Genomic DNA, 18,967 nt, shown 5'->3' on the forward strand with positions numbered 1-18,967 from the left:
CCCTTTTAGATCAAGTCTCTGTGATCTGCCCAAATGTGTAACACCCAGGTAGCCTCCAGCATTAAGAGTCACACTACTAGTTCTGCACCACTCCCACAATCTCACTGCATGGCAAGAGCAAAATTTGTCCAGAAGAGGCCAGATTTCCAAAGGCTGCACGTGACTGTTCTCCCTCTCCCCTGACGAAGATCCAGTCCACAGCCTTCCATGGACTCTACACAAGGCCCTTGAGAATCCTTTGCATGTTGATATCCTCACTGGATATGCAGGAGGCAGCACGTGCATGCCTTTCTGAAAGAGCAGAAAGTATGCAGTCCCTCAGGACCATCTGCTTTCATCCATGGAAGTTTGGGAAACACTAGCGATGACAACCATGGGACCTTAGGCCATACCAGAGTTACACTTACTTGTGGAGTTATCATAGAAGTTAGTTACATCGTCTTCAGTGCTGTTGCCTCCAAACAGTGCTTTGTAATTGTTATCCTCATACCAGTTGAGGGATTTAATTTTGAGCCCTCCACCTTCAGGATGGCCGCACACGATGCGTGACACAGCCTGGTAGATCTGCGTAGAGGAATTTGAGCCATTCACGTTGGTCAGGAACATCACTTCTTGCCTCATGTCGCTCCAGCTCTTCATGCTCAGCAACTGGAGGAGGAGGTGGGAGAGTGGAAGCAGCGATAGGAACAGGATTAGCCAAAGGAGAAGATCTTGCCACTCTCCTTCAAATCACACATTTGTTTTTAAAGATATGAGAATCCCATTGAATACAACATCAACGGTAAAGACCAGGGAAAGCACATTTCCCCCTGCCACAGTGGAACAGAGTGGGAAATCTCTTCTGTGCACGCACAAGGAATGTGCCCTCGCCAAGCCCTTTACTCTTTAAGTTTTCTCCTCCAGTGCTGTGGGTGGTTCCTGCTCTCTCACATGGAAGCCACTTCCCCTGGTTGCACACTGCCCAAATTCTAGCGGAGCCCCCTCATGCTAGGTGGGGTGAATTGAGTCAGAACAGGGAGTAAGGAACAATACAAACTGAGTGCAGCTCATGGGACACAGGCTGGATGAGCTGCAGATCCCAGCAGTGTCACCTGGCACAGTACCACCAAGGTCAACAAGCCCTCACAGATTTACACCATGCAGCCAGTTTGACCTCCTAGACTGGTACTGCTTGTCCCTGCCCCATCACCTCCCTGACCCATTGTAAACAGCATTCCCAGAAAACCCTTGAAAACAAGCCCAGTTACAGCCTGGAACCTGATCACAGCATGTGCTGTACACGCAGCCAGCCACAGCAAGGAGCCTTCTGCTGCCCAGACAGCCTGACACGAGGCTTGAGGTGATTACACACAACTGTCTGGGATGATTGGTACCTCCAGACTCATTTGTCTGGCATGAACATCTACCTGAACATCATGAACAAAAACACTGGTGCTCAGCCTGAGACACTACAATGTTGCAAGTACTCAGAGGCACAGCCAAACTCACTGTAACAGAAAAAGCAATGCACCTCCATGAGCATTGGTTTCATGCTACACTTGAGCATTGCTCTCAGACTCCCTGTCTGGAGATATAGGAACATCAGCAGAGATGTGTCCATACAGACTAAGTCTGTTTATCTCAGTAACCTCTGTGATTGGGAAAATAAGTGGATGTTAGGAAAAAATAAGTAAAGGGCAAGAATGTAGGCTACTTCCAAGTAACTTTCCAGCTTCCATGTATTTTCAGCTCAGGGAACTTCTACTTCCTAATCCCCAATGAATTTCTTCCATTGTAAGCTAGAGTTTTGGAAATCCACAAGTATTTACCAACTGACACATCACTGGAAAGAACCTTCTCTCCCCTTCTCCTCAACTTTGCTATGGTTAGCTGCATTTGGTGCCATGTTTTTCGCACTGGAAGACACAATGAACATTCAATTCCAGTCTTTTTTCCTGGGCCATTCAACTCTATAGACCCCTGTCATATCACCAACTTACCTCTTTTCCAAGCTGACAAGTCCCAGCCTCCTATATTCCTTGTGTGAAAGCCATTCCACTTCTAAATATCCTAACTGCCCTTCTCTGAACTTTTTCCAGTTCTGCTACCCCTTTTCAGAGAGGAAGGGCCTAGATCTGTATTCCATATTGAAAAGGGGGACAATCCACTGTTTTATATTGTGTCATGGTAACATCTATCTTATAGATGGTTCTCTATCCCTTTTAAAATTTTTTTCTAGCATTTCATCTCATTGATTAACTGCTACTGAAATACCAGGTGAAATTAACTTGGATGTTCCTGTTGTGCTCATCAGCTGAATCTCAGAAGCAACTTTAGATGCTGTGGCCTAACTGCCCTGTTTTCAGAGACAATAACAGCCAGTCAAAGACCATCTGCCAGTCTGGCCCACTGTGTATTGGTTTTGTCACCTTTGTTTAAATACAACTCAGATAATCAAAGTCTAGGACAGCTGGCAAAGTCAGCCAACAAAAAACCACAAAGTGATGGTGTGCTGGAACAACTCAATCCAAATTCAACCAAGAAAAGCACGCCCAGAGTCTATGGCCTCACACTGGGAGACAAACGTGACCCTTTTGTGTTCATCGGTAGCATTGTGTACGCTTTAGATGTGCCAACATCTGGACGAAAATTCTTGATGCTACACAACAGCTCCTATGTGTCACATACACAAGGAGCCTCTATTTTTAGCTGCCTGAAAACACATGACACACTGATATGATGGAAGACAGCTGTGAGAACAACTAAAGCCTGGAGATTCAGTACATGTGTCCAGAGTGACAGCTTCAAGTGCACTTTCATTTCCTCACTACTGTCTTTGTCTGCACCCTGGTGCCACTCCATCTGGCTCCAGAGGTTTAGGGTGACTGACCAGACACCGGCATGATGGGACATGAATGAAAAAAAATGCCACACAACAGCTTTTGTTGGTTACATATGCCCATGTGGATTTTTGGATTTTATGATTCTTCACCTAAAAGGCCAAGGCTGCATTTCTGGTGTGACAGTTTGAGTGTCCAATTCAAAGGCACCCCTTGGGGAGTTTCTGGTACCTTAGGTAAAATAACTGATTTTTTTTCTCAGCAAAAAGTCAAATGCTGTAGCTAAAGTATTATAAACTTCCTAACACTAGCAAAGGTACACAAGTGGGAAGTGCAGCTAATTCCCATGAATGTATGAGTTGTTAACCATCCTGCAGAGAGACTGCATTAGCAAACACTTTTTTTTTTTTTTACACATGGTTTTAAAACAGTTTGAGCTAGCTTTGTTTCCTCTTTGGCAACAGCAACTTACATTGACATACAGAGCTGCTCTGTTCACAATACCAGAAGCAAGTATTTCATGTGTGAAGGGTTACTGAGCTATTTCTTCTCCCAGACATCAGACTTGGCTCTCTAAGTGTTTAACAGTTGCCCTTGCTCTTGGTGTTAGTAATCTGCCATCCCAGGTTGATTTAAAGAGCCCAGGGATACAGATCAAATCAATCTCCATATTCAGAGACAAATATTTTGTTCAGACCATTCTCTAATTAAAATTCCTTACTAGAAAGGCTCCTAGACATAGCACAAACAATAGTTCTCTCCACCCCCTCAAGCTGCTGCCCTTCAAAACAAGGGAGCAAGTCCCTCCTTTTTACATAGAAATCAGCCTGCCAGACAATAAGAAGTAACTTTCGGTCAAGCCATCTGGAGCAGCTCATGCTGTATGCAGAGGAAAAAGCTGCCTTTGTTTGCACAGCAATAGGGCAGAATAAAAGGTAGTCCTACCCAAAACAGCTGCCAAGCAAAAGGCACATTACCCTGGGACGTTTTCAGCCACATCAGCAAACTGAGTATCACATGGTTTCAATTATTTTTATCCCAGACATGAAAAAAAGGCAAGCTTAAGTGACGTAACAGGAAACAGCTGTAATCAAACTCTGAATGGCAGCCTCTCTGCTAGAAGCAAGAGCTCTGCCATCGTCTTAACTGAAGCTGATCCTGGAATCACCTTAATTTTACTGTAAATGGGACCCGGCAGCAGGCTGTGGGACTCGGGGAGGGATGCGTGCCAGGAATTGTTGGCTAGCATGGTGCAGGCTCCCAGCAGCCGCCCCTCGTGGGAGTGGAGCACACGCTAACCTGGAGTGACCCACACTGCTGCTGCCCGCAGAGGTTACTGCCGTTCACAGCACTGAGCTCCCACTCCGATGCAAAGACAGAAGCCCAGCAAAGGCCAGAGGAGGCAGCAGCATTGTTTAGTTTAGATGGCTGCAATTTCTGCTTCAGGGAGAGAACATTTTTGCCTAGTAGCAGCACTTTAAAGTCAGAGCCAGCCAAAAAGCAAGTGAGATAAGTTTCTGGCTCAAAAAAACCCTCCAAACACAATAGTTTTGAACTTTTGACTCTCAGGGATTTTTTCTTAATCCATCATTTCACCTGCAAAAACAAATACTTGCAGTCTCTATAATGTCACTTTGCATCTGTAAATCACTATTTATGTTCTGCCAGAGCCTTTCCTAGCCATTGCTGTGATGCCATTGCACTAAGTGCCCCACAAGGACCGGAAAACTAGCTCTGACCCAAAAAGTTAGTCAAAGAGCAAATGGTAGCCTATAGCAACTAACTTAGATCAGAAGACCCACAACTTCTCTTCCACCTGCCATACCCTCACTGCACCCAGAGACCCGCAGATACAACCAAGTAGCAATCCTGACATGGTTGGCAACTGAGTGAAAAGACTAGGAGGCAAACCTCCACATTGTTTGCAAGGCACTGCTAGGCAGCAGATGTATCGCAAGCTCAGTAGTTGTGCTACTGCTGAGAGGGCAAACCGCACAGAAAACATCTTAACTCTGCCATGAGGACCCAAACTTCAGCCACACATCTGATAAACTCCTATAGTGTTTGTAACTGCAAGTGTCAAGGGGTTGCAAAGTGTGTGCTGCCTCTACTGACACAGGGAGAACAGCTGTAGGATGGGGGGAAGTTTGAAAACAAGCCGGGGATTTGACTTTGAATTGCACCATGCAGACTCATGCTTCTTGTACTCAACTGCAGGCTAAGACAGCAACCACAGCGATGTGTTCTCCTGACACAAAGGTGCTCCTTACCTCTTTAATAAGGTTCCCAAGGCTCTCTCTCAAAACTTCCACAGTTTCTGACAGATCCCACAAGGAGGAATTGAAAGAAAGTTGTCTCTACAGGAAGAGAGAAAAGGAAACTTCAAGTCACTGCAAGGCACAAACAAAAATATAACTCTTGTAAATATTCTTATTAAAAAAACATAGTAAGGACTGTTTACACAGTAAAGTGCTTGATGGGGAAGACAGAGCTGGCTTTCTGTGCAACCTTAAACTTAAAATATCCTGGGGGTTCAGTGCCCCACAATCCAACAGGGACATCCCTTTCCTTCCTCACAGGTTAGTTATACAAATGCCATAACAAGAACCATCCCAATGAAATGCTAAATACATGCACATACACTTACAGTACAAAGGATGGCTTGCATTCCAGGTCACAAAACAAGCTCAGCCTACAGGACAGCATGTGGACAGACCTGAAATCCTGCAAGCCAGTGCCAAGAAGGGGACGTAAAGTCTACAAGGGAGGAAAAGACCAGTTGGTAGACCCAAGCTTTCAGTGGGACTCCACAGATACCAGCTTAGATACAGAGAACTCCTGCTGTAGTGTACATCCCATGACACTGATTTTTTTTTAATCTAAACCTAGGGCATATTTTAAAACAACCGGCTTCCATGAAACAGCTGACACTCACTATCACCACAAGAGAAAGACTGACAGGTTTCCAGAAGCGGAAGGCACAGCTTTCAGGAAACTCTTTGCTCTAGCACAGAGTCACACTGAAGACAATTTTTTGTTTCCAGTTGCTCTACATGTAACTGGTGGACCTGGGTTTTGGTTTGTGGCATTCTTTTTCCCTTCTGTTGATATATCTGGATTATCTTGCATGGGAAACATTTGGACACAACCCCTCTTTCACGAGAATGAAGATTAAAATAATTTCCTAAGATTTCACATTAGCAGCTACACGTTGCAGCATTTGAAAGCATGCTAAAGTTACAGCATTGTGACACACAAGGGAACAGCCAAGTCCCTTGATTTTGGAACACATTTTCTGGGCTGAGGCTTTTTGTTTTCACATCATTCCCAGGGTAATTTCTAGAAGCAAAGTCTGGAGGCTTTCACTTGTTCTAGTTGATTTGCTAGAGGGTGATAAGATCTGGTCAGTGCCAGCTGGTGTAAATGGGCATTGTTCCACTGATCTGCTGGGGCATTTAAGACCCAGCTATGTTTTTCTGAGCACACAAGTAGTGCCTGCTCCAAAGCCAGTTGCAAATTCAGGGAGAATCTCTCTAACCTCTATGGATTTCTAATAGGCACAGCCCTTAAGGTTCAGATAAATCAAAACATTTCATTAGGGCTAAAAATAATGCAATTCAAGCTCCCCACAAAGACCTTCAAGACATATTTAAAGAAATGCAGTCAGCATACCAAAGGTACACATCTGCACTACAACTTTAGCAACAAGATGAGGTAGAAAGTCCTTGGTTCATGCATAACAGTACATGCGCTTGTTCAGCTCCATATACTTTGAGCTCTAAACAGATCTGCGTTGTTCACTGTACTCAGAAGTGATGCATCAACAGGGTGGATGAGGAACAGTTTTCTGATGATGCTAATTGGTTCAGAACAGTGAAGAGTCAAAAGCCACTTAAAAAGGATTAGTCAAACGCCCCCATGCTGACACACTGTTATAAAGTGCCAGCCAAAATTCAGTGCAAAGGACATAGGGAGAAGACAGTTCTACCTTAATATACCCTTTCGTGGCTCTGAACTACCAACTGCTACTCAGAAAGGGAGATATTATTACAGTGATAAGACAGACCAACATCAATATAAATTCACAGTGCAATCCCCATTCTCAAGTACTATGTGGGTCTTTCATCTCTGAAGGAACACAAGTACAGAAAAAGGCCAGAAGTGTGATTCAAGACAAGAATGGCTTCTGAAGGAAGAACAATAGACTACAGTTCTTCCAATGCGACCTATAATGACAGAGGCTATGACAGAGGTCTGTAGAATGAAAAGTGGGAAGGAGAATGGGAACACAGGATGATTGCACACTGCACCCCACCATACAGGAATAGAGGGCTTCCAGTGAAAAGATCAGCTTAAAACAAACCAAAGGAGCTACTGCACACACGACTTTGTCAAAACGCACAAATTCAGTAGATACTATGCAATGCTGAAGGTACTGGAAGTTAATGTGGGCTTAAAATAATTCATTAAAGGGAAAAGGCTTAGCAAGTGCTATTAAACACCAAGATCCCAGCAGCAGCTGAGAAAGACTGAGTTGCAAGCTACCGAAGAACAGAACATTACATTGAGGAAATGTTACCATGTGTTTGTCCTAGCACTCAGGACACTGAGCTGAATAGAACTTTGGTCTGACCCAGTATGCCAGTCTTAAGTGATTCAAGGAGCTTGCAAACCTCACCCTGAAATATGAGGAGAACCCACCTACCCTTTCACAGCCCGCCACCCTGACCATTCTTCCCTATCAAATTCACAGCACTCTATTTCTCACAAGAATTTGTAATAATGCCACTGCTATGGAGGGAGTTTTGCTTTCTTTACACCCTAAATCCCACTCAGGGAGCCTCTCTCAAGTCATATCTCCAGAGACAATGACAAAACAAAAAAACAAAAACCCAAACCCCAAAAAACAGTCGCAAGTGGCCAGTCTTCTTTGTACAGATGGGCATGTCATGAATTTCCCTGGAAAATAACTCATTGCAGTGGCTCATTAAGTAGTTAATTACATTCCTAAGAGTCCTCTAGATTCAGGGCAGCTCCAGTAAGATTGGTCCCACTGCAAGAGTGTCTCTAGTCACTGTCTGCACTACATCTTGTTGGTAGGGGGCAATGACAGATTTTCCAGTGAAATGCTACCAAAAAAAATGCTACAAAACATCACCTGTCCTTTCTAGGAACACTGTGGAAAGACAAAGTTCTAGCAGGTTTTGAACAGCGCTGCCCTGTACAATTACTGTGCCTTCATCTAGACTCGTCTTTTGGAGCAGCCAACATCGTAATACTCTTGAGGTACAGACTGCACTGAGTGGATGCTGTGTGCTTGTATGTCCATGCTACAAGACTCAAAATAGAGACAAATACTTGAGATGACTGAAGTTCAGTGTAGTCAAGCCAACCCTTGAGTAAGTCCACCTGTCAGCCCCTGCTAGAAGGGATGGACAACTCTGTTTCTTTAAAGTGCAGGAGAATGCATGTGTTTTGAAGTGTTGGGAGCTCAGAACAAAATTCAGCCATTGTCTGCAGCATGCAGGTGTTTCTGCTTAATGAGACTACTCTGCCATGTTTGCTTTGAACTAGTCATTGCAACTTTATACTGATCTTAGCAGAAACTTTACACTGAACTTTGCAGAAAAATCATGTGCTTTAAGCTTCTGCTTTTGTTTCCTGGAAGTCCCAAAGCACAACTGCTTAAAAGCATGGTATCATTTTGCTCAACTGAAAACACTCAAAAGAGCAAGGAAAGCCGAAACATCAGTTGCAGCATGTATTTACATTAAGAGACCTTTTCTAAAGCCATTTTTCAACCGGAATGCATTTATTATTCAATGCTTAGTTCATGCTAATCATATGACAAAACACCACCCATATTACAAAGGGAGAAAACACAGATTTTCATGTGTTCACTCACAGTCCTTTAAGGACCACTACAATACACAAGTCATAACATCTTTATGGCTTATTACAGACCCACGCCATTGGAAGTGGGTGTGGCAAAGCCCTTCCTAGACAGTGCTGCAGAGATTAAAGTCCACTGGACCGATTCAAATTGTCTTTGTCATTTAACCTTCCCTCCAAATCATTTTCAAACCTGGGGAGCTGTCACACAGACAGGTATTTTTATGATTAAAGACAGTACCCACTCATCACACCACCAGTCCAGTGGGAAATCTGACTTGACTTACTGCCATTACGTTTGCTAACCAGGGGTACCTGTAACTTTTCTCAACTGTCTAGTTCTTCCATGGGACAACTGCTGGCCTAGCACTGGCAGAAAGCCAAAACGGAAATACGTGCATGCAGTTAGAGGCATTGTTTTGCTGTTGTTTCAAAACCAGCTTCTCCTGCCTTGCAACCTCAGTGACTACACCCAGTGCAAGGCAAAGCTCAAGAAGAAAGGATGCATCCACAAAGGGCTTGTACAAGATATGCTATGCCCCATAGTACTTATTGTTGGCCAAAAGGCTTCAGAGTACAGATGAAGATTAAGATGGGGGTACTGCAAAAGGGAATTTCACTTTCTGAAACATTTCTTGCTTCTAGTGGAGTGAGTACAGTCAAGAAGGAAAACTGACCCTCTGCCTTGGCACCCTGTGATCATTCCCAGATATTCTGCTGATCTGAACAGCTGGCCCTCAACAGGTTCTTACATTAGAAAGAATAAGAAGACATAGTTTAACCTCCCTACCATACCTCTGTGTGCTTGGCTCTGTTTTCTCATCCTACAGAGTAGGCTAAATTGAACTCATACAAAGGCTAAGTGTCCAAGCTAGAAATCCCAGTGGTAAATTTTAATTAGAAATCCTTCATCTTAACTGTACTACTGCACCTTGCGTAATGCTATTCTGGACAGAACTGATGAGTGGGTATGTAAAGAAAAGCATTTATTTTTTGCCTTTCTTTTTAAAAAAACCTTCCTTAACAGTGCTGTGACATTTAGAGCTTATGCATTTCACCATGCACACAATTTAATTTCCTTTTTAAAACTGTGCTCTGTCCATATTTTTCTAATAATTACTGTTTTGTTGTGAGCTACCTAGAACATTTATAGTTTCCCTCATGCGGCAAATGCATACACACTTTAAGCCGGCAGAAACAGATGTTGATGTCAGGGTCTCAGCCCACACACATACACACCCTGATAACTGGGTTCTCAATCTTGCACCCTCTCCTTTATGTTTCAGCACAACTGTTTGTGTAAGCATACAATCAGGCCAGTCACTTTTAATCCAGATCAATTCTGTGATGTAATTTACTGCATCGTCTTGCAGAGGGAACAATAAGCAGGAATGCACAGGGGCAGGAACAAGCAGGTAGATGCTGGCCTGAGTCTTCTGGATTAAAATAGTTCAAGAAACTATAGTAACTGTATTGCCCAGACAACCAAGTAGCAAAAACTCTTGTTTTACTTTTCAAGCTCTTGGTGTTGAATTTACACAGTCCTTGCACACAGTTGCAAGTACCTTTCACCACAGTTGTATTGACCTAATCATATTAAGGTGCTGTCTCTCCAAAAAGCACAGAATGGTGCAACCAGTAGAGCCCAGTTCCTATTACATGAGTCAAAAACCAGCCTCTGAATTTCTGTAGTACCTGCATTTCATTTGGCCCTTACTTTTACTTACTGAAATGCCATGCTGTAAAGTACCTTATGGGAATTAAGCAAAAAAAAGTAAAAATAAGTCTCTGAGCAAACTTTTGGCATTGGTTTACAGGCTCTGTAGTAGATACAGTGCATGCTGTCTTTAGTGCGCATGTTCAAGATTTGACCCACAGTGCCTTTAATGATAAGCTACGTCAAGAGCCTTCTTTGTTCATGAACAGAAAGTTCCTTCTTTGTTCCAAGATGTTACTGCAGGTCAAGGCCCTTCTTTAGCCTTTAAAGACACTAAGTTTCAAATGTGTTGGTCTTGATCCTAATTTATTTATTCTGCCTGGCTGCATTGAAGCCAGTCGGTTTTTATTTCACTCACTGGCACATTATACCAGCTTTACTACAGGATAGCCAGTGACATTTTTTTGAGGAAAACTGTAGACCTTTACAAGACAGTGTACAACACAGAGCAGGTTTAGAACTGCTGGCTTCTGGACTTGAGATTTTTTCTTTTGAAGCTAAGACCATGAGCCAGCTTCTGAGAAGTTCCCCAAAATTACACATTATGTCTGAACCTACTTTGCTGGTGCCAAGCGGCACAGAGTAACTTAGGATTGCTTTATTTCATCAACAATACAGACGTGTCAACACAGCTGACAGAAGTAGGTACTGAGTGGAAATTGCAGGGACTCCCATAAATGAGAAAAGCAAGACTGACTCTCCAGAGGGCTGAGAAAAAGCAATACTGAGCTGTGCTCTATCTGGCTATTTTCATCCTGCTCGGTCCCCAAAATTCTAGCATCTCTAAACAATTTAAAGTAAATGCATGCATAGAAATCTAACTGAACACAAGAAATTTTTTATAGTCATTCCTTTTCAAAGAGCCCATCTTTGTTACGAGGACAATTTTAGTCCTGTTACCTCAACTCTTCACACTTATGATTATTTTGCTCTTCCAGCAGAAAGGAAAAAAAGCAGATGGAAGACACATGGAAAACAGAAGATGAGCCATGGAGAGAAGTAACTGACCACTATGTACTGCACAGAAAAGTAATATGATTCCCGTGCTTGATAATGACCTTCTTTGACTGGAGACAAAGCCAAGCAAGCGGTACATGAATTTCAGTCCTGAAAGGCTCATCGAATCTGGAAACTCACACAGTCAAAGTGTTTATTTCTTCCACAGCAGACAATAGAGTGTTTGTTTCAGTGGGGAACAGAGTAGGTCCTGTGGTCTCTTCTTTGTACTGTTATTCCCAGCACTAACTTCCTCAAACTTTCGTATTTTACCAGATATTTGGGACCTGTAACAAAGCATCACTGGGGTTTCCTAGATAAACAGCTAAGTTTGCTCTAGTCTCCAGTTGCTTCCTAAATACTGTATTTTCCTCAAGTTCAATGAATTCTTGCTCCAAAACCAATTCAGTTGGCCATTCTTTGAAACAGGGCTTTAAAATTTGACTGATCTTTGCCCAAAGGTTGTGGCTTGCCATTGGCTAGAAACTTCAGCACCTGGTGGTCCCATGCTAAAGGCAGAGGATGATGGTTACAGTACTCAGCACAGGTTTATCTAACATAGAATCATAGAACTGTTTAGGGTTCAGAAAGACCCTTAAGATCATTTAATCCAATCGTTAACCTAACACTGCCAAATCCACCACTAAACCATGTCCCTAAGTGCCACATCTACAGGCATTTTTATTACCTCCAGGGATGGTGACTCAACCACTACCCTGGGCAGCCTGTTCCAATGTCTGACAACCCTTTCCGTGAAGAAATTTTTCCTAATATCCAATCTGAACCTCCCCTGGTGCTACTTGAGGCCGTTTCCTCTAGTCCTATTGCTTATTACCTGGGAGAAGAGACCAACACTCTCCATGCTACAACCTCCTTTCAAGTAGTTGCAGAGAGCAATGAAGTCTCTCCTCAGCCTCCTTTTCTCCAGGCTAAATAGCCCCAGCTCGTTCACCTGTTCCTCATAAGACTTGTGCTCCAGAACCTTCACCAGAGTTGTTGCCCTTTTCTGAACTCACTCCAGCACCTCAATGTCTTTCTTCTAGCGAGGGGCCCAAACCTAACACAAGATTTGAGGTGCTGCCTCACCAGTGCCCAGTACAGTGGCACGATCACTTCCCTCATCCTGCTGGCCACACTACTTCTGATACAAGCCAAGATGCTGTTGGCCTTCTTGGCCACCTGGGTATACTGCTTGCTCATATTCATAGGATTAAATGCACACTTTTAAGTTCCTGAACAAAATCAACACCTCATTTCCCTGCTGCACTCCCTGTTTCTCATAACCCTTAGGGCACAGACTCTAAGATAAGTAAATTGTATTCTGGGATCATTCCAGCCAAGACACAACATCTGACCAAACCACAGGGGCAACCAAGAGCCTGTTTGTTACAACTCAGCATAAATATTTTGCTCTTGACAAACTGAACTGCAGACCACACATGTTTTGCTTTGCAAGTACCACACTGCAACAGGAAGAGTGACAGGAAGAAGTAATGTTGTTCATGCTCCAGTGATAAAGACTGTCTTTCTTCCTGCCAGCAAGCAGTTCACTGCTGAAATGCAGGAATAAGTTCCTAGTCTGAAAACCCAAGAAAATGTCACTGTGTCAACACTAGCTTCTCATAGGTGGGACCAGTGGACTCACCTGGAGAGGCTTCAAAGGATTCAGGTTAGCATGGAAGGCTTGTTCCACTGCATGGAGCTTTTCCTTTGGCAAAGTGCAAATGAAGGCTTCAGAGTCTACAGCCACCGTCTGATTTTGGATTGTGAGAAATTCAGACAGTTTTGAGCTATTGCAGAGATCTCGCAGTCGCATTCGGTAACCAGACACAATGACCTGGAAAAGTGGAGAAAGCATGTAAGTCTTCATGTAAGATTCATAGCACAAAACTGGCTATCACCTAGACAACACTAACTATTCATAACATTTCCAGGTAGAGATAAGAAGGCATTCTTCTCTACAGGTTGCACAGCCCTCACCCATGCACAACTCAATTCCAAGAAGAACATGTTTCCCTGCTGAGTACATGGGGCAAAAAGTCCTGGAGGAGGCAGGTCCCTCTCCACTTCTCCGCAAACATGCACATACCAGCAGTCATGCTGTCCTCTATGGCAGCCTTTTCTTCCAAGCAAGGGCGCACACATTGCCCAATCTTTGGTCTTCTGGGAACTGAGCCACAGAGACAAAACAAGGTTTGTGACCAGACACAAGTCTTGCAAATGTATGTGAAGGGCAAAAGACCTATGTCCCAAACTCCTTAGATACAACAGTCAGCCACATTTTCTGTCCTGGATCAGCTCCACCTTCTCCCTTGGCTCTGAAGCATCTCTTTATTAACTGCTGAGAGAAACATTTTGCAGTGTTTTGAGGCAGATAATGTATCAGTGAAAAAAATTCTCACTGGCTGCAACAAATTAGAAGATCCTAGAGTCTTCTTTAACAGGCATATTTTACTTTAGGTGATGGTTTGCTTGTCAATAATGCTTCCTAATCCACAAATAACTGCCTTATTGAAGAAATGCATAAAATCCATCTAAATTACCACCTGATAGCCTAGTTTCTCTTAACAAGGTCAGTTATAGGATTTAGGTTTGCTGAACAAACAGGTACATGTCAAATAGGTGCACGCTTCATGAAGGTGTTAAACACAAGGAAAATCCAGAGTCCACCAAAAGAACTTTGGGGCTAGACAGCGGAAACAATGCAAAGTAACAACAGCTTTACACATTTATTTTTTCTGTTATTTTGTAATACCCAGTGTGCATTGCCCAACTTCCAGTAACAACTAAAGAGGATTGATCTACACCCCAGAAGAGCTAACAGTTCCTGAATCATGCTAGTAAGTCTGAAAGTTTTCTCATCTTTCAAAACCAAAAGGGCATCAAAAATCTCAGGGGAAAGTGCATTCTGTTCAGAAAACAAGTAGCTAGAACTGGCAGGACAGGAGAGAGATTTATAATGCAACACTTGTGCAAACCTTTAACTTTAGTCTACATCCTTATGCCAAAAATAGGATGTTTCCACGCTGTACACTCAGCTGAATAAATCAGATAGCTCTTGCATCAAAAAGGCAGGCCTTTTGAAAAAGTTTGGGTGGTGGGATTTTCAAAATGCCAGGCTCATGTCTGAAAGCAGTCACAGGTAACTGTTTTGTGCTCACAGGTCACATTATTCTCTTCTGGGACTTGCCTGCTGTATGAAACATGGAAATGTGTTCCAGGCAGCATACACCCTGGCCATTACTATTTACTCATTGCTGCCACTCAACAAATCACGCTGCAGCCCTGGCCCAGGACCTCAGCTCTTCACGGGGATGGGACCCACTCTTGCCCTACAAGCCACATTACAGCTGTTTGCCCACACCTGGACAACAACAGCATACTAGAGAGTGGGCTGCTTGCCACTGCTGATCCAGGCTCCTCCCAAACCCCACACACTTCGGGGCACACCTGCCACTATAAGAGAAACACAAGATTGAGACAATCTGCCCCAGGAAGCAACAAGCCCATCAAAGCAAGGCTTTGGCCATTTGTATGTATTTGGGCTGTATTCTGTGTGCTGGATACACAACTCTGCTCAGCATGTTGCAGTACTGTCACCACACCAACAGCAATGAACATTTCCATGTCCTTGGTGATTTCAGTTCCTAGCTTGCAAATTTTAACTTCTGGGCTTGTTGAACAACCACAGGACACTAACAGACTGCAGGAGAAGGCTGTATGTGCTGTGAGAGGTTTGCATACTCTGAACAGGCCCTTCTGTACGACCTTGTGAATGAAGCTGTGACCCACTCATACAGAGACTACACAGCTATTGACTATTAACACTGCAGCCACTATGCAGCCAGTATCAAGGTCAGATCTCCACCCCAAATCTCCAGCAAAATCAAAGAGGTTCATTTTGTGAGTCAGATAAAGTCATCCTGCAGGAAGAGAGACCTCTGCCTCTCAGTTACTATCCGTATCAGAAAAGTGCTCAAAGAAAGATGTGGTGGGCCACTGGCCCTCCTCTGCAGCTTACTGCCATGTTGCTTAGCTCTTCCTGCCATCTCAAAAAGCACAAACCACTGTTAAGAGTAAACAACATCACTCCCAGTGTCCTGGCAGAATCAGCATAAGAATTCCATAAACAAGAATAGAGCTTAAAGCATTCAAGCAAGAACCAGCCAACTGATAACCCCTCCATCACCCTTCAGATACATTATGTAGATAAAAGCTAAGCTCTTCTCCTTCCATTAGCTTTGCCATATACAACCTATATAACATAGCACTCACATAATGCAAGGCCAGAACTAGCTTTTTTGCCTCTTTGAAAATCTTTCTACCTTTCCATCAGCTTAGGAGGATTGATTTTGTTGTTGCTGAAGCCTTCTGGTTATCCTCACAGAACCATCTGTAGCACAATTCTTTTTCAAACTAGCATGAATTTCAGGCAAATTAGTTTCAAGTAAAGCAAAACCTATGGTCTAAAATGGGTAAGAATTTTTTTCCACTTTCCTTCTTTTAATAGAACATATCCTTAACTTGTAAGACTAAGAGAACGAAGAACCAACCACTGTAGGAGAAGATCAGGTTCAAGACCACCTAAGAAACCTGAAGGTGCACAAGTCCATGGGACCTGATGAGATGCATCCATAGGTTCTGCAGGAACTGGTGGAACAAGTTGCTAAGCCGCTATCCATCATATTTGATAAGTCGTGGCAGTTCGGTAAAGTTCCCAGTAACTGGAAAAGGCGAAACATAACCCTCATTTTTTAAATGGAGAAAAAGGAAGAGCCAGGGAACTACAAGGCCAGTCAGTCTCATTCCTGTGCCTAGCAAGATCATGGAGCATATCCTCCTGGAAATTATGCTAAGGCACATGGAAAATAAGGAGGTGATTTGTGACAGCCAGGATGGCTTCACTAAGGGCAAATTGTATCTGACAAGTTTGGTGGCCTTCTACAGTGGGGTTACAGTGTTGGTGGGTAAGGGAAGAACAACTGAAGTCACCTACATGAACTTGTGCAAAAACATGTTCTGAGCTTGACTATGGAAGACAGCAATCCTAAGACAGGGGCTCCAGCCCACTGTCACCACTGCCTGTGTTTATGAAAGCAATCATGGGAGCACTCAGGAGTTTCATGTGAGATCAGGATTCTCTGGAACTATGTAATATACAAGTTCACTGTCTTGAGGAATTGGCCACAAAACAAAAAGCATGCCTCTTTCTGTGGCACAGGGATCTAAGGCAGAGCAACAGACAGAAATCCTGCTCGAGTCCATGCTGAGTGATCAACCAACCAACGATTTTTTTCTACTAATCAAAGTAAAATAGTTCAAGCGGTACTAGCAACTTAGCTAATGTTTTGCGTGGGAACAAGAAAAAAACAAGCAAACAAATAATGCACCAAACAACGGGAAAGAAATTCAATGTAGCCTGAGGGGTACTAGGCTATTTTCTTATGCAGATCAACACATTTGCCTGTGGGCCTCAGCATCTTTTTACAGCTTACAACCAAATGAAACATTAAATTGAGGGCAAGAGGGAAGAGAGAAGCAGAGATTAAGTTTTCTTCTGTGTTTGTATAACACCTAGCACAGAAGGGTCCTGCACTGTGGCTCTTGGCAGTATGGTTAACAAACAATAGACAAGCATTATGTTAGTGGCTGAAAGTGCTCTTTACCTGCTGGAAATTGACTTCTGCAGCCAGTAGCTCCTCTACTGCAGATGATGGCATGGACACATTATGATGGAGGAAGTCTGAGAACGTCTCATTGTCAACCAGGAAATCCCGAAGTTTCAAGTCTAGAAAGTGACAAAACAAGCAACATTATGGTCAGGGCTAAGCCAAAGGGAAACTCATGTGAGAGCTCTGAACAGGAAAAACAAAGCTGACAAAGGAGAGGGAATCACACAAATCGTGACACAAAGGGAAAAGAGGAGCTGCTGGCAAAGTGCTCTGAGACTTGGCAACTTTCATAGATAGCAATCTGTGATGTCTTGATCTCAAAAATAAATAACTTTTAAAAAACAACTCCCATTAACATCATTACTTCAGCTCAATTTGCACATATATACACAGAAGCAGCAAGGCAAACCAAGCTGCTCCCCTGATCTGGGCTGGAACCTACTCCAGCATTAGCCTTGCACAAAGATTCAGCTTCATTTAATCCCTGTGCTGTTACCGAACACAGGACGGAGCTGGTGCATGGACCACTGAGGGATTTACTAGGCTGTATTTAATGAAGTTCATAGTAAATGTATTCTACCATAAATTTTGAAACATGACATATGCAGACACACAGATGTAATACAGAATCGCATGCAGATCTACCATAGGAAGCAATTTTAACACTCTGCAAAACTTCTGCAAATGCTTTTTAACTCAGTTTTCTTTCCAAAAAGCTTCACCTTCTGAAGTCGTTGGTGTTTCAGCTTTCGGCTTTAAAACAAAATTTTATCTCCGTCACAGCAGAGGAGAACCATCTGGAAATTATAATCTCACGCACACCATTAAACTTCACAAACTTGGAGCTTAAGCAACTGACCCCCACTTTTTTTTTTTGGTTAAGACAGAGAACAAATCTGCCTTTACTATGCTTAAATAAGCAGTGATGAGGAAACCAGCTATGGCAGGAAGAGCTGAGAGAGCAAGTCTCATGGGATTTACCAGAGCGAAGATTTCCAGGCTAAGCCAAATCAACCAGCTAGGTGTCACACTGCTTTTTCTACTCTGGGAAGAGAAGATGCTGCAGCCAATGGCAAGCGGAGGAAAAGAACAAGCTCTAAGGTGAAAGTAACACACAGGAGCCTCAAGAGTTTGTACCTTCCTCCTCCTACAGGAACAGCTGTAACAGAACACTTTTTTTTTCCTCCTCTTCCACGTTTTTTTACTTAACTCGGCAGGTGACACTGTCAGGAAAAAGCATGCTGGGCTTGCTGGTGGTCCCAGTGCCACTTCTGCTTGCCACGGCTGCACTGGGTAGCGTGGCGGGAGGGGAGGAAGCCACGCGCTCTGCTCCTGCCGCACCGAGCGCACGAGGTTACTGACGGTCATTGCTCCCTCAGCTACATATCCAGTTACAAATTCCCTGCTGCCTTTTTGTTCCACACAAAAAAAAAGTACATCATCCGCCTCTGCTGAGGCGACGCAGAGGTTACTTTGGGATGAAGGTTTCTCCCTTGCCCTCCTCTCTCCCTCCCTAGCAGGACCACTCAGCAATATACTGGTTCCGATCACATGGTGCAAATGACCCACTGCACCCCATCGCCAAAATCAACCACCATCCATCCGCTTTCTCAGCCCAGAAAAAGGCTGCAAAAACAGCTGGCTCCTGCAATAACATTAAAGAGTCCTTTTCCTTTCAGTAGAGGCACCCTGCTTCACTGCAACTGAAGGAAAAATTCCCCCCACCCTGATTCCTTGGTTACTTCCTAAATGTGCTGAAGTCTCTAAACACTTCTGCAGTTTGTATATTTTTTTATGAGATCATCAACAGTTTGGAAACTCAGATGGACAAGGGTAGTTAGCTGAAGGCACAATGGCATGCAAAGGTTAGA

At 43.5% G+C, this 18,967-nt stretch overlaps 1 protein-coding gene across 4 annotated transcripts in view; it reads right to left on the bottom strand.

Moving 5' to 3' along the window:
* The window catches only part of ABCA1 (ATP binding cassette subfamily A member 1), a 98,045-nt gene that overhangs the window by 34,066 nt on the left and 45,012 nt on the right, over positions 1–18,967 (bottom strand). For all 4 annotated transcript variants that reach the window (XM_065656707.1, XM_065656705.1, XM_065656706.1 and 1 more), the window contains exons 6-9: positions 17,091–17,212; positions 13,070–13,261; positions 5,090–5,176; positions 408–648 (exon numbers count right to left, since the gene is read on the bottom strand). In XM_065656707.1, the coding sequence (XP_065512779.1) occupies positions 408–648; positions 5,090–5,176; positions 13,070–13,261; positions 17,091–17,212 (642 nt within the window). The remainder of the gene's footprint in view (positions 1–407; positions 649–5,089; positions 5,177–13,069; positions 13,262–17,090; positions 17,213–18,967) is intronic.

This window comes from Caloenas nicobarica, chromosome Z, assembly GCF_036013445.1.
Source record: "Caloenas nicobarica isolate bCalNic1 chromosome Z, bCalNic1.hap1, whole genome shotgun sequence".
Lineage (NCBI taxonomy): Eukaryota > Metazoa > Chordata > Aves > Columbiformes > Columbidae > Caloenas > Caloenas nicobarica.